The sequence below is a fragment of the Leucoraja erinacea genome, chromosome 14 (genome assembly GCF_028641065.1).
Source record: "Leucoraja erinacea ecotype New England chromosome 14, Leri_hhj_1, whole genome shotgun sequence".
In the NCBI taxonomy this organism is placed as follows: domain Eukaryota; kingdom Metazoa; phylum Chordata; class Chondrichthyes; order Rajiformes; family Rajidae; genus Leucoraja; species Leucoraja erinaceus.
In genome coordinates this window covers 49,162,821-49,176,114 of record NC_073390.1, presented here as the reverse complement: position 1 = coordinate 49,176,114, position 13,294 = coordinate 49,162,821, and the positions used below count along the sequence as shown (strand labels likewise).

General features: G+C 37.9%; 1 protein-coding gene across 1 annotated transcript in view; it reads left to right on the top strand.

The window, feature by feature from the left end:
• rsrc1 (arginine/serine-rich coiled-coil 1) overlaps positions 1 to 13,294 on the top strand; it is a 272,809-nt gene that overhangs the window by 7,125 nt on the left and 252,390 nt on the right. The window contains exons 6-7 of the mRNA XM_055645333.1: positions 5,227 to 5,439; positions 8,994 to 9,122. Coding sequence (XP_055501308.1) covers positions 5,227 to 5,439; positions 8,994 to 9,122 — 342 coding nt within the window. The remainder of the gene's footprint in view (positions 1 to 5,226; positions 5,440 to 8,993; positions 9,123 to 13,294) is intronic.

The following is a 13,294-nucleotide window of genomic DNA, read 5'->3' as shown; positions in this document are numbered from 1 at the left end:
ATATACACACATGAATAAATAAACTGATAAAGTGCATATAACAGATAATGGGTTATTTATAATCAGAGTTTTGTCCAAGCCAGGTTTAATAGCCTGATGGCTGTGGGGAAGTAGCTATTCCTAAACCTGGTTGTTGCAGTCTTCAGGCTCCTGTACCTTCTACCTGAAGGTAGCAGGGATATGAGTATGTGGCCAGGATGGTGTGGGTCTTTGATGATACTGCCAGCCTTTTTGAGGCTGCGACTGTGATAAATCCCCTCGATGGAAGGAAGGTCAGAGCCGATGATGGACTGGGCCGTGTTTACTACTTTTTGTAGTCTTTTCCTCTCCAGGGCGCTCACGTTGCCGAACCAAGCCACGCATGCTCTCTCTACTGTGCACCTGTGCCCTTTCCCCAAACTCTTATAATTTTCTCGTCTTCAAATATTTATCACATCCTTTTTTGCAAATTACTATTGAATACGTTTATCCCTTTAACTCTACTCTAACCATAAATGATATTGGAAGTTTCTGTTACTCACTGCAGAACAGGCCAGGTTTCTCCAGTTTCTATGTAAGTTAAGTCTCTCATCCCAGGCTCTGGTTTAGTATTTCCTTCTCCAGGTCTATGAAATTGTTCCTGAAGTGTACTACCTAGAATTAGATACCTTTCAAATGAAGTCCTAACAAGTGCAGCTAATGTGTCTATAAAGCTTGAGCAAGTAAGACTTTCATTGTTCTGGTTAATATCCGGTGCATATGACAAACACTCGTGAAACTCAAACCACTCTTCACCCCACAATCTATAGTAAATTAAACTAAGCCTGCCTGGTCTTTAAAAAAAAAAGTTATTACTGGATCCATTCGACTGCCACTAATCTTCCTATTGGCTGTAATTGCATTGTTTCAATCAAAAGACTGTATTTTCGTAATGTCTTTGAATATGTATCACCATTCTTTCTGCAGTGACACCAAAGCATCATCACCACTGGCTGAGAAAGCAGATAATTATGTGTTCAACAGGAAAGAAATCCCTTTCATGGGATGCTGGGCAGATTTCATTGTGGTGTCCGCTGACATAGCGCGCCTCCTGCTGAGTTCAGCTGTTGTACAATAATCTTTTACATAAGGACAAGAGCAGTTTCATGTCTTATATAAAATGTACATGCTAGGGTATAAAAAAAGCCAGAGAAAATATATTGATCAATCCAACAAATCGCAGAGGCGTGAATATTGTGGGACTGCCCCAGTTCTCTTTAAAAACGTCGTCAAGTTCTGTGATTTGACATTTTAATCAAGCATCAGATCCAGGTACCCTGAAGAAGAGTCTCGTCCCAAAACATCATCTTCCTTTTCTCCAGAGATGTTGTCTGACCTGCTGAGTCACTTGAGCTTTGTGTGTCTGTCTCCAGGTAGGCAGATTTAATTTGGAGAGCACCATTGAAATTGTGTAACGAAGTGGAATAATTTTTGAATAATTTAACCCTTAAATCTAGACACTGTTTATAAGGAGTTAAACGCCAGCATTGCCCACAGTTACAGCTCATTTTTGTTTATAGTTGTGCAACAGTTAAGGGCCCGTCCCACTTGGGCGTCATTTGCGTGTCATGCAGATGGCGCGCAAAGATTTTGTGCATCCCAAAATCCTGGGGCGCCGCGCGTAAACCATTACACGCAAATGACATGATGTCACGTAAATTACACGCAAATGACGCCCAAGTGGGACAGGTCCTTTAGTAGGTTTGTCTGACAATCCTGCCTCTGGGAGTGACCTATCATTCTTTTGATTGATTATTCTATGGATTTTTTCCCCCAATAAGTTTGATTTGGGTCTCATTTTGAATTTAATGGACAATTGTTTAAATTGACATAGTTTAGATAATAATTTTGAATTGCTTATCAGTCAGCCTTCTTTAATGACTGACTGATTTATCTTGACCCCCAAAGTTAGGTGACACATTGATGAGATTTTTATGCATGGAAATTAGGTACTGCATTACTTAGCAGAGAGGTAAATGGGTTTCCCTCTTCAAGTATTTATCACCACTTTTCAGAATTACTGTTTATCCTTTTAACTCTATCCTAGCCATAAATGATTTTGCAACATTCTCTTAAGTCACCTCAGGGTATTTCTTACTCACTGCAGAGCAGGCCACATTTTTCTAGTTTGATTGCAACAGGGAATTAGCTAGTTTTTTTTTGTTGTAAAAATGCATATCACCACCGCTGTTCTCATTTTATCTGTTTGCTGTTTATCATATGTGTTTGGCAATTAAAATAAAAAATATGGAATCACAGTAATGGAATTGTGTCACCTTCCAGAAGTAAAAGTTTAAAATTTCAAGTTGAGATGATCTGAAAATGGCAAACTGTATATATTGATGGTTGCAACTATTTTCTTTGATAGAATATTTGGGCTAGCCTAAAGTTATAATAATGGATAATGGAATAATAGATCAAGATAAAATAACTGTTTGTGTTGAAATTGAAATTGCTTTTTATAAATAGGTACTGATAGTAAAACAAGGGAAATGTGTGACACTTTTCAGATCATAATTCAGTCAAATGCCTTCCAGTTAATGCTTGGATTAAAAGATGTTGTAAATCAGGTAGGCAAATCAAGTTAGTCATTTTGGAATGGAAATATCAACTAATATTTAATTAGGTAATGATTTTAGGTTCTTGTTGATATTTAGCTAAATTATTGATGTAGACTTGAGTAGTTTTGTATAATATCCTAAAGTAACTGTGTGCACTGTGGCTCCTATTAGGAGTAGCAATCGGAGAATTTAATTATTGTCGTTAATTAAACTGTTTTAGAGTAAATTCCATTTAAGAGTTGAAAATGTGCCAATGTTGGCTAATTCTACAGAATGTTGTAAATCTGCAGATAATTCACATAATTTGTGTTGGAAAAACAAGTTTGTAAAAATGCACCATTCATTACTTGCTAGATACAGAAACATCCATAATTGTAGTTAGCAAAGCAATGTAAATTAAATTTTTTTTTCAAATTCTGGAAATCTAAAATAAAATTCTGGGAATATTCTGCAGATCAGCTAGCATATGTGGAGAAAGAACAGCCATTGTCTAACATTCACCTAAAACCAACTAACTAATACACAAAAAGGATCTCGGCAATCAAAAATAGTTGAGAACAGTACAATTTGGGAATAATAATGCACAAAGCAAGATGGAGATTTCCTTTAAAATAAATAAATTGCTACTTAATCTCCATCTCGCTTTGTGCGTTATTATTCCCAAAGTGTACTGTGTTCAACTATTTTTGATTGCCAAGATCCTTTTTGTGTGTTAGTGTTGGTTTTAGTTTATTGTCACGTGTACCGAAGTACAGAGGAATGCTTTTGTTGCGTGCTAACAAGCCAAAGGAAAGACAATACATGATCACAATCATTCTCAGTGTATAGATACATGATAAAGGAAATAACGTTTTGTGCAAGATAAAGCCAGTAAAATCCGATCAAAGATAGTCTGAGGATCTCCAGTGAGGTAGAAAGCAGTTCAGGCTGCTCTCTGTATTTCTCGTGGGAAGCTTTAAATCAGTATCCAGCCAATGGGAACAACTTTGCTTTGTTCAAATCTGTCATGATCTTGTATTCCTTCATCAAATCCCCTCTCAATCTTGTTAGCTCCAAGGAGAATAACTCCGTGTGTGCAAAATTTAGGTCAATGAGGAAAGTAGCTAGCCACACACAATTCCTTCTATCCATACCTGGCTTGCTGACTTGGCAATATTTATTATGTGGCTGAGTTAAATGTAAATGAACATGGCATTACTTTTATCAGATCCTGGAATTTCACACAAGATATGATAATATATGTGATCAGTGAAAAATTTTGGCGCCTGCACAGATGATGGCATGCTTAATGGGAAGCACAGCTTGGGGAATACAAAAGCTGACCTTGCATTTTAGAAGAAACTGATTTGGGAAATAAGAACTGCTCAATGAAACAAGCCAAGGTCTATCTTGCACTCATTCTACCATCCTGGAAATCACATGATATAACATTAATGGAGTTTTTGGCTTATTGTGGCAATCAATCTCTTGCCAGTTTCTGTGCAACAGATCGAGACATAAAGCGAGGAAGGACCCAGTGATGGAAAATGTTAATGTAAAAGTGCAAATTCACCTGTTCCTTTCAAACATGCTATAATTATTATGCCATGTCTCAAATTACCCATTTGCTACATCTCATAATGTTCTTTCTCAAAAAAATCTGGATAATTTACACATGGATCAATTAATACTATCTCCTTTCAGTCCCCTGTGACAGTGTGTTTTTTCCACAGATTGACTACTCGTTCAATGGAATAATGTTTTCACAGTGTTTATTGCTTCTTCAGTCAAAGACTTGATCCTCTAAATCTACTGTTATGAACAATTTAACTCCTATTTAGTTGCATAGTTAAAGTAATATGCATGTGTAACAACAGGCTACCCTTCTATGGTTTTAATATATTAAGATTCCGCAATTTAAGTTTAGTTCAACTTGGCATCATGTTCGGCACGGACTTTGAATTGATGCGCCTGATCCCGTGCTGTACTGTTCTATGTTATATATTTTGTGAACTTGGTTATACACCTATCCATATGATTCTTCTAACTTCTGTCATCTTGAATGCTTACTTTTATACCTCTTCACTGGATTGATAACTGCAATATCCATTTTATAAAGTGCCGCCAGAACTTTACTAAGTGTGATTAAATGCAATAACTTATAAAAAAAAAGTAAAACCACACTCGTTGCATCTGGCAAAGCAAAACAGCAACTCAGAAACCGGCATTGTTGGAGACATTGTGCCATTTATCTTAATAATCATCCACACCAAACGTCTTGTGAATGCTTTCTTATTGTAGATCTCAGTCAAGATTTCTGACAGTAATGATGTGAGTGTTACACTCTGCTGAGCCAGCATTGCTGGATTTCCTATGATACCTGTGATATTTGCTGTAGAATGAAGGTATAAAGTGTCTCTCCTTGGGCAATATGTCACTCTATCCTATTGTTTTGCTATTTCAAATTAATCATTTTAAGCAATTTGGTCATGATTTAATTTACTTATCGCTTTTGCTATTCAAATAGTTTCTAGCTTGCATTTGTATTATTTTGATTTAGTTTAAAGTAGAATTGACGGGAATTTAACATAGGTTAACGTGAACGAATTGATGTACCCAACTCAAAAAGGCAGCGCTTGCATTGAATTTCTAAATTTATTTATCATAGTTCTTGGGGAAACTTTGGAAGAAGTTTTAAAATGGGGCATCACACTTCAGACAGTGAAGATGACACAAGAAGCCGTCGTAAAAAGAAACACCGGAAAAAGTCCACTTCCAGCAGTTCTTCAGGCAGCAGAACATTCAGCCGGAAAAAATCTAGTCGAAGGACAAGATCGCATTCGCGTGCTCGTCGCTCCCATTCCCGCTCCAAAGATAGAAGGTAAGTGCCGTGAAATATGTAACTGCAATGTACCTGTTTAAAAAATAAAAAATAAATAAAAAATAAATTCTATGGGTGTTCACATAGTTTCCACCTGGAAACAAAAATAAGTATTCATTTCCAAAGACACAAAATGCTGGAGCAATTCAGTGGGTCAGAAAGCATCTCTGGAATAGGTGGGTTGGGACCCTTCTTCAGACTGGTTGCAGGGAAAGAAAGCTGGAAGAGAGGAGGGGTGGGACAAATAATAGATGCAAACATGTGCCCATCCCCCCCCCTCATACTCTCCCGCTCCCCGTGCCCCACCTGAACTTGCACCTATTTCTCTTCTCCCCCTCCCCTTCCGCCTACACGACATTCCTTCCTCTAGCTTCACAATTTGCAACTCATCGCAATTTTCAATCCTTTTGTCTCACGCCTATTTTTTTTTCTTTCATCTCTGTCCTTTGTCCAAACATCTGTCCATTAAACCTACCGCTCTCCTCACCTGTATCCACCTATTACTTGCCAGGCTTTATCCTGTTCCTTTCTTCCAGCTTTCTTCGTGCCCCTTCTCCCCCCCCCCCCACCACCACAAATCTTTCTGAAGACGGGTCCAGACCGAAAACATCACCAATCCAAGTTCTCAATAGTTGTTGCCTGACCTGCTGAGTTATTCCAGCACTTTGTGTCTTTGTAAACCAGCACCTGCAGTACCTTGTTTATGCACTCAAATTATTATTAACATCTGTTAACATCAGGCAATGAATATAGAAGAATAAAATCAAACATCACCCGTTTTAAATTTATTAATTTGTATTGCCTGATTTTTGCAAATATTTTTAACGATTTATATTTTACAAACGTGTTACTGTGGCAGTTTTTAATCGAGTAATTTTTGGTTCAGATATAAATATTAAATTGTTACTAATCCCATATTTGTTGATGGAATTGAAAATAACAGCTTGGCATATTTCCAATAAATTCAGTAGATTCAGAATAACAGTTTGAAGTGAAATTATATCTACCTATTATTAGTTATATAAATCCATCTACTGATGTGAGAGGTTATGAAGGCACCTGGCAGATTGTGTCATAAAGCAGTTGACAAACCAAGTGTGGCATTGAGAGCTATCTGCTGTATTACTCTTCAACTGAATCTTTTATTACCCGTAGAGTTTCTTTTTTTTTCGCACTGAAGTTAAATATTACTGGTTTTATCTTTGAAATCTTCAACACGTGCAAATTGAAAGTCATTTCTTTAATTCCAAAGGCAACTTCAAAATGAATTTTACTCTGAATTTGGATGGCCACACCTGCAATTTTAATGCTGCAGTAAATGATTTGAGTGAATAAGTTGGCTCCATGAAGGCCTTTGTTAGCTTCAGATCTGTTTCAATTTATTTTGTGTCCATTAGAAGGAAAAGTAAACACTTTCATTTGAAGAAGTCTTTGGAATTAGAGCTGACAATTTATTGTAATTTGTTTGTTTACAGGATGAAACTAGCAATATTTAATTCTGATGCAAGAATGAAATTCTGTTGGTAAGAGAGGATTCAGCTATAAAGTAATATAACAGATAGCTCTTAATGTCATGTTTGGTTTATCAACAGCATTATGAGGAAAAAAAATGTCAGTGACAATAATAAGGGTTTTGTACCAATATGGTGGTGTTTTCCTCAGAGAAACATTCAAGTTGAGCCATCTTGCAATAAAACTCTATAAAATGAAGTTGTCACTTTTTGGAGTGACTGCTGGTGCAATTTTGAGGAAATTGTGATAACATTGTTCATTTTAAAGGTGGCTGCAAACACTTGAATCTGACTGGAATGAGAATAAAATGATGATAAAGTGTAGATGCGCATGAACACTTGGTGTTTAAAATTGATAAAAGTTGGAAATTGACAACAAAACGACACTATCAGATTAAAAATATGAATGATCTATTGGAAAGAATTGTGTTCTTGGACAAAATATAGCAAGTTCAATGGGATGGGATAGATCATAAATAGATTTAGGGTGATATGATGTATTGTGCATAAAATGTTCTGTCTTGTAACAGTGCAATAATGTTATTTAGAGTGACCACTAATATGGAAACAATTTAAAACAATTTATGCAAATTGGTATTTAACAAAAAAAGCATATATCAGAAAATGGGCGGCACGGTGGCACAGTGGTAGAGTTGCTGCCTTTCAGCGCCAGAGACCTGGGTTTGATCCCGACTACTGGTGCTTGTCTGTATGGAGTTTGTACATGTTCCCCGTGACCTGCATGGGTTTTCTCCAGGATCTCCGGTTTCCTCCCACACTCCAAAGACGTACAGATTTGTAAGTTAATTGGCTTGGTACAATTGTAAATTGTCCCTAGTGTTTTAGTATGCGGGGATTGTTGGTCAGCGCAGACTCAGTGGGCTGAAGGGCCTGTTTCCGCGCTGTATCTGAAATCTAAACTAAACTAAATGATAATTGTACAATGCACACAATGTTTATCCTTGCTAAAAAAAGAAAAAAAAACGATCTTGGGGCTTAATGCATTCATTTGATTGGCAGGAACATGATTAGATAACTGTTAGCATGTGCATAAACATTTGAACTATAAATATAGAACATAGAACAATATAGCGCAGGAGAAGGCCCTCGACCCACAATGCTTGTGTCGAACATGATGCCAAATTAAACAAACCACTTCTGCCTCACATAATCTATATCTCTGCTTTCCTTGCATATCTAAAAACCTTTTGAACGTCATTATTGAATCTGCTTCACCGCCCCTGTCTATCATAATTAAACGATGAAAATATACCAAGTATTAATATTTTGATCTGTCAGGTCTACAGTTGAAGTCGGAGAAATTACTTTATTTACTATTTACATGCATTGTTTATGTCAGTTGGTCTTGAGCAATGAAAAGGACAAAAACATTTCCAGTGAATGTAAGCTAATGTCTGAAATGAAGTGCAATGCCTATTACATAATATCTCAGCCAAAACGTGCAAGAAATGAAACTTCTTCATTGCCTCTGATTCTTGACACATTAGGTTTAGTTTTTTTGTGTAACCTTCGATTCTCCAGCATCTGCAGTTCCCTCTTAAACACTGTGGATACTCTACTGCGTTATCTCTTCATTATGCACCTAAGAAGTTCTCCTCTCTCCGCAGTTTCACAATGTTCTTGTCAAGCCCCCGATCAGTCTGAAGAAGGGTTTCGGCCCGAAACATGCCTATTTCCTCTGATTCTTGACACCCGCTGAGTTTCTCCAGCTTTTTTGTGTAACCTTAGTTTAGTTTAATTGTCACATGTACTGAGGTACAGTGAAAAGGTTATGTTGTGTGTTAACCAGTCAGTCTGTTAACAAGCCATCTGCAGTGTACAGATACATGATAAAGGGAATAATGTTTAGTACAAGATAAAGACCAGTAAAGTCTGATTAAATATAATCCAAGGTCTCCATAAGGTTACTGTATATGAAGCACAAACAGGTTTCACAATGGTTTCTGACTCCTACCCTTATTCATTAGATCTAAATTGTGGAAGCCTTCAGCTTCAACCTTCTTTTCATCCTTAATATTTCAGACATAGGCGACATTCAAGCAGTAACTCATCGTATGAAAAACGAAAGAAACGAAGCAGCTGTAGCAGATCACGGGAACGAGGGAAATCCTACAGATCACGACGATCCAGATCAAGAAGCAGAAATAGAAGGTGCAGATGTGTTATCATTTCTGGACTGCAAGTAACCATAAGCTTCAGTTAATCCTTCCTATAGTTTCTAAACTGTTCTGTTGATTAAAGAGTGGTGAGGGAAGAGGGAATGCAAGGCCTCATGGCAGAATGCCAACGTTTTTCTTTATCATCCAACTGTAGAGTATTTTGCATGTGGGAAACAGTGTTAAACGAGAGTAAAGTTGGGTGGCACGGTGGTTATTGGTAGAGCTACTGCCTTATAGCAGTAGATATTCAGGATCGATCCTGACTACGAGTGCATGTCTTTACGGAGTTTGTACTTCTTCCCGTGACCTGCCTGGACTTACTCCGAGATCTTCGATTTCCTCGCACACTCCAAAGATGTACAGGTTTGTAGAATCATTGGCTTGGTATGAATGTAAAAAAAATTGTCCCATATGTGTGTAGGGTAGTGTTAATATGCGGGGCTTGCTGGTCAGCGTGGACTCGGTGTTTCCGCGCTGTATCTCTAAAGTAAACTAAACTAAAGAATGGAACAATGACAGTCAGTTGAGAAAGGCATTTTAGGACAAGGAGAAAGGAGTTTATCCATCTTTGAGTAAAAAGGGTACAAAAATCACCAATAATCCAGGATTAGGCATTGGAAGTGCTACTCGAGTAAGACACTGACCTGTGCTGCATAAATATGGTAGAGATCACCAAGGAATACTGTCATGAACGCAAATGTCTGAAGTATTCAGACTTAGCAGCTGAGGCAGAACAACGCGGCTGGCGTACCCAGGTGCTCCCTGTAGAGGTTGGATGTTGAGGGTTTGTAGCCATGTCAACAACCAGACTCCTGAAGGGAATGGGAGTTCAAGGACAGGCCTTCCGGCAAGCCGTCAGGTCCGTGTCAGAGGCTGCCGAGCGAAGCAGCAACTGGCTGTGGCTGAAGAGGAAGGATCCACTGGGTTGCAAAATGACCAGCAAGAGGGGTAAAACAGAGGGGAGCGCACCTGGGACGCCAGGTGTTGCTGTTGAGCACTCTGACGGTGTCGTGGGCCTATTAACGAAACACCAAGGAAGGAGGGTGCCCACCTGATGAAGAAGTCTTTACCCCTACACCCACCCAAGATATTAAGAAGGTGCCAATTATAGTAGGGATTGTAATATCAAGTCCTATAAACGCAACTGTCAATTTGAGGCAAGATAGGATATTTAGCAATTTTAAGTGAAGACATGGTTTGAAGGGATTTGGCATGAGAGAAGAGGGAGTTGGAGGTGAATCATGGTTCGAGGAACTGAGGAGGTCAGAACAAGCCACGGAATTGGAAACTGACTAGGGCAGCTTGCAGAGACAGGCATTAAAAATAACTCGTCTTATTGGAGGATCTTGAGAGTGACATTATGTATTTAAAATAAATGCAGCTCTAGATTTTTGCATTTACAGAATCCAGTCCTGCAATGAGAGCTGGAAATGAAATCCAAAGAATTAACATGGAAAAACAGTTACATTCTCGTAATTCACACATTTGAAGAGATTGATTACATATTTTATGCTCTATGCCATGATGATAAGCGAGTGATTAACAACTGTTAATTTTTCAAGCGTAAATCTCTTCTCGCACAAACTGGCCCATTTTTACCAGATATTCCTGATTTAAAAAAGGATGATTTGTGGAACATTTCATTCTACATATATCCACCTCTTACTCCCAAGATCAAACTTTGAATCTACCTGGCCTTTTTGGCTCAGTGGGGCATAGCGAGAATCAGTTATGTTCTGGTCTTATTTGAGCTGAGGAATTCCATACCAAAGAGCTTCTGAGTCATACTTATTAGTATTCTGTAGCTTTGCCTTCTCTCAGTTGGCTGGTTGTTTGATACGGGGGTTGATATGGTGGTAAGTGGTGGAATCTGAATTTGCTTGGAATTTTTTTTAAAAAGGTATCAAAATGGTTTATGGGCATAACAGAGAGCATCTTTGAAAGCAGTTATATTTTGGACATCAACTCTTCACCCTGACCAAAGTGGCTGTAGAGACCTTTTCTGCTCCAGTATGGAATGAATTGATTAGAGGGCAACAAACTCAACTTGAGGTTTAGTGTCCATATTTGTTAACAGCAAAAGTTATTAACAGATTATAATCTGGTGAATGAGAAATTAAAAAAATATATATAGATATATATGTTGGGCATGAAAAATCTCATGTTGGGCATGAAAATAGTTGACCATGGTCCTGGCAAAACCACACTATAAACACAGGGCAAGTAAGCGGAATGAAGTGAAAGGAATAAATGCAAAATATGCAAGAAAATTAATGAGATTTTACAGTATTGACATTCGGTACAAGGTTTTCCAGGAAGAGAGTGATTTAACATTTTGAGGTCGGAAATTCATTAAATCATGTTTACACACTTTAAAGTGACGGTTTGAAGAATGCCCATGCTCGTTTGGTGTGAGGTGTCCAGTCTCCAATACTCTGAAATGTACAAGACCCATGATATCATGCATGGTAGAAAATGATTTGCTCATTCACAAAATCCTTCACTTCATGGCCTCCTGCCATTGTAGAGCGAGATAGTTGGGATTGAGAATGATTGTGGGAATCGCTGGTTGGGTGAGTGGAAGTAGCCTAAGTTTATGTTGGCTGTGAGGGGGAGATCAAGGGGCCTGATAGAAAAACTGTGGGTGCTGTCAGAAGAATTGTGTCGATTATTGAAGGGTGAGTGAAGAAAGACGAGAGGCCAAGAGGATACTGACAGATAATTGTAGTGAGAGTTTTTAGTTACAAAGATAAAATTGAAGTCTATTTTTAAATGAGAAGCATCATCTCAAAATCCCCAACCCTTGCCCTGGTTGAGATGGGCCTTTTGGCTCATTGAACAGGTCTCATCCACGTGGTGCAAAGCAGCTGCAATTTCTCAGGCCTTCAGAATTTCATTCTTGATGCTGGTTCTACATTATTTCCAAATGAGAATGCTCCTTGCCTGGAGGCTCCATGCATGTTCGCATTGCATGCATTGATAACCCGCTGAAGGTGGTAATAACACAGAAGTGTTCAAGTTGATCTGGAGAATATTACAGGGATTTGAAAGAATCCGAGCACAAGATTATGAATTTTAAAATGGAGCTGTTGGCGAACAATGAGACATTGTGACCAAGCACTTAAAAATGGTGGAATGGATCTTCGTGTTAATTAGTAATGAGTAAGAAGGAACTGCAGATGCTGGTTTAAACCGAAGATAGACACAATGTCTGAAGAAGGGTCTCGACCCGAAACGTCACCCATTCCTTCTCGCTGCCTGAGTTACTCCAGATTTTTGTGTCTATCTTTAGTGTTAATTAGGATGTAAATAACACAAGGAAAATAAATTTAAAAATATGTTTATGTAATGTGGTTGCATGCTGCTCACAATGATCATCAGTTATTGTATACTCACCCAATTAAAAGAATATATGAGATTTATGCAAAAAACAAAAACAACAAAGTGACAAATTTTGAAAAGATTTTCAGGTGACTGGGGAATTATTGGAGAACATTATTGTTATGACATTGTAGCAATAATATTTGTGCTTTTCACTTGTTTGGTTACATAAATGTTCTGAAACCGAGACGCCTCAGAACAATGGAACAGTAAATGTAATTCTTGTTCAAAGCTATTTAAGATCCCTGCAAAATAAAATATTAATAACCTCAATGCTGCAATGCAATTTTAACCCAAGCTGGCCAACATTTCTTGCCCTTGCACAATAATGTTTTTGAGTGAATTTGAATTCAACAAATTAAATATTTTGACGTGTCAACATCAATGTTGCTCACGATATGAAACTAGGAAATTAGATAATTGTGGACATGACGGCAAGTTGCAAAAATTGCTGACTTTTAAATTTGTGCAATAACAAGTCTACTAATATTAGGCATCCATGACAAGCATTTAATGGAAAGTAACCTTGCTTTACTAAATTTTACTAGTGTTCTGTTAACATACTTTTTCCACTTGGATTGCCCACTTGGATGAGTCATCAAAAGGCTATTCAGCATTCAATTAAGAAATGTTAATGTAATTGTTCGAGGAGTATTTTTGGTATCCTCCTGAGATTTGTAGCCTCCCTCTGTGCTATGTCGTGGTAACAATGTCAGCACTTGCTTAAGTCGTGCATATGTCGTATGCATATGTCATATGCATATGCATAAGTCTGTGTTCCTA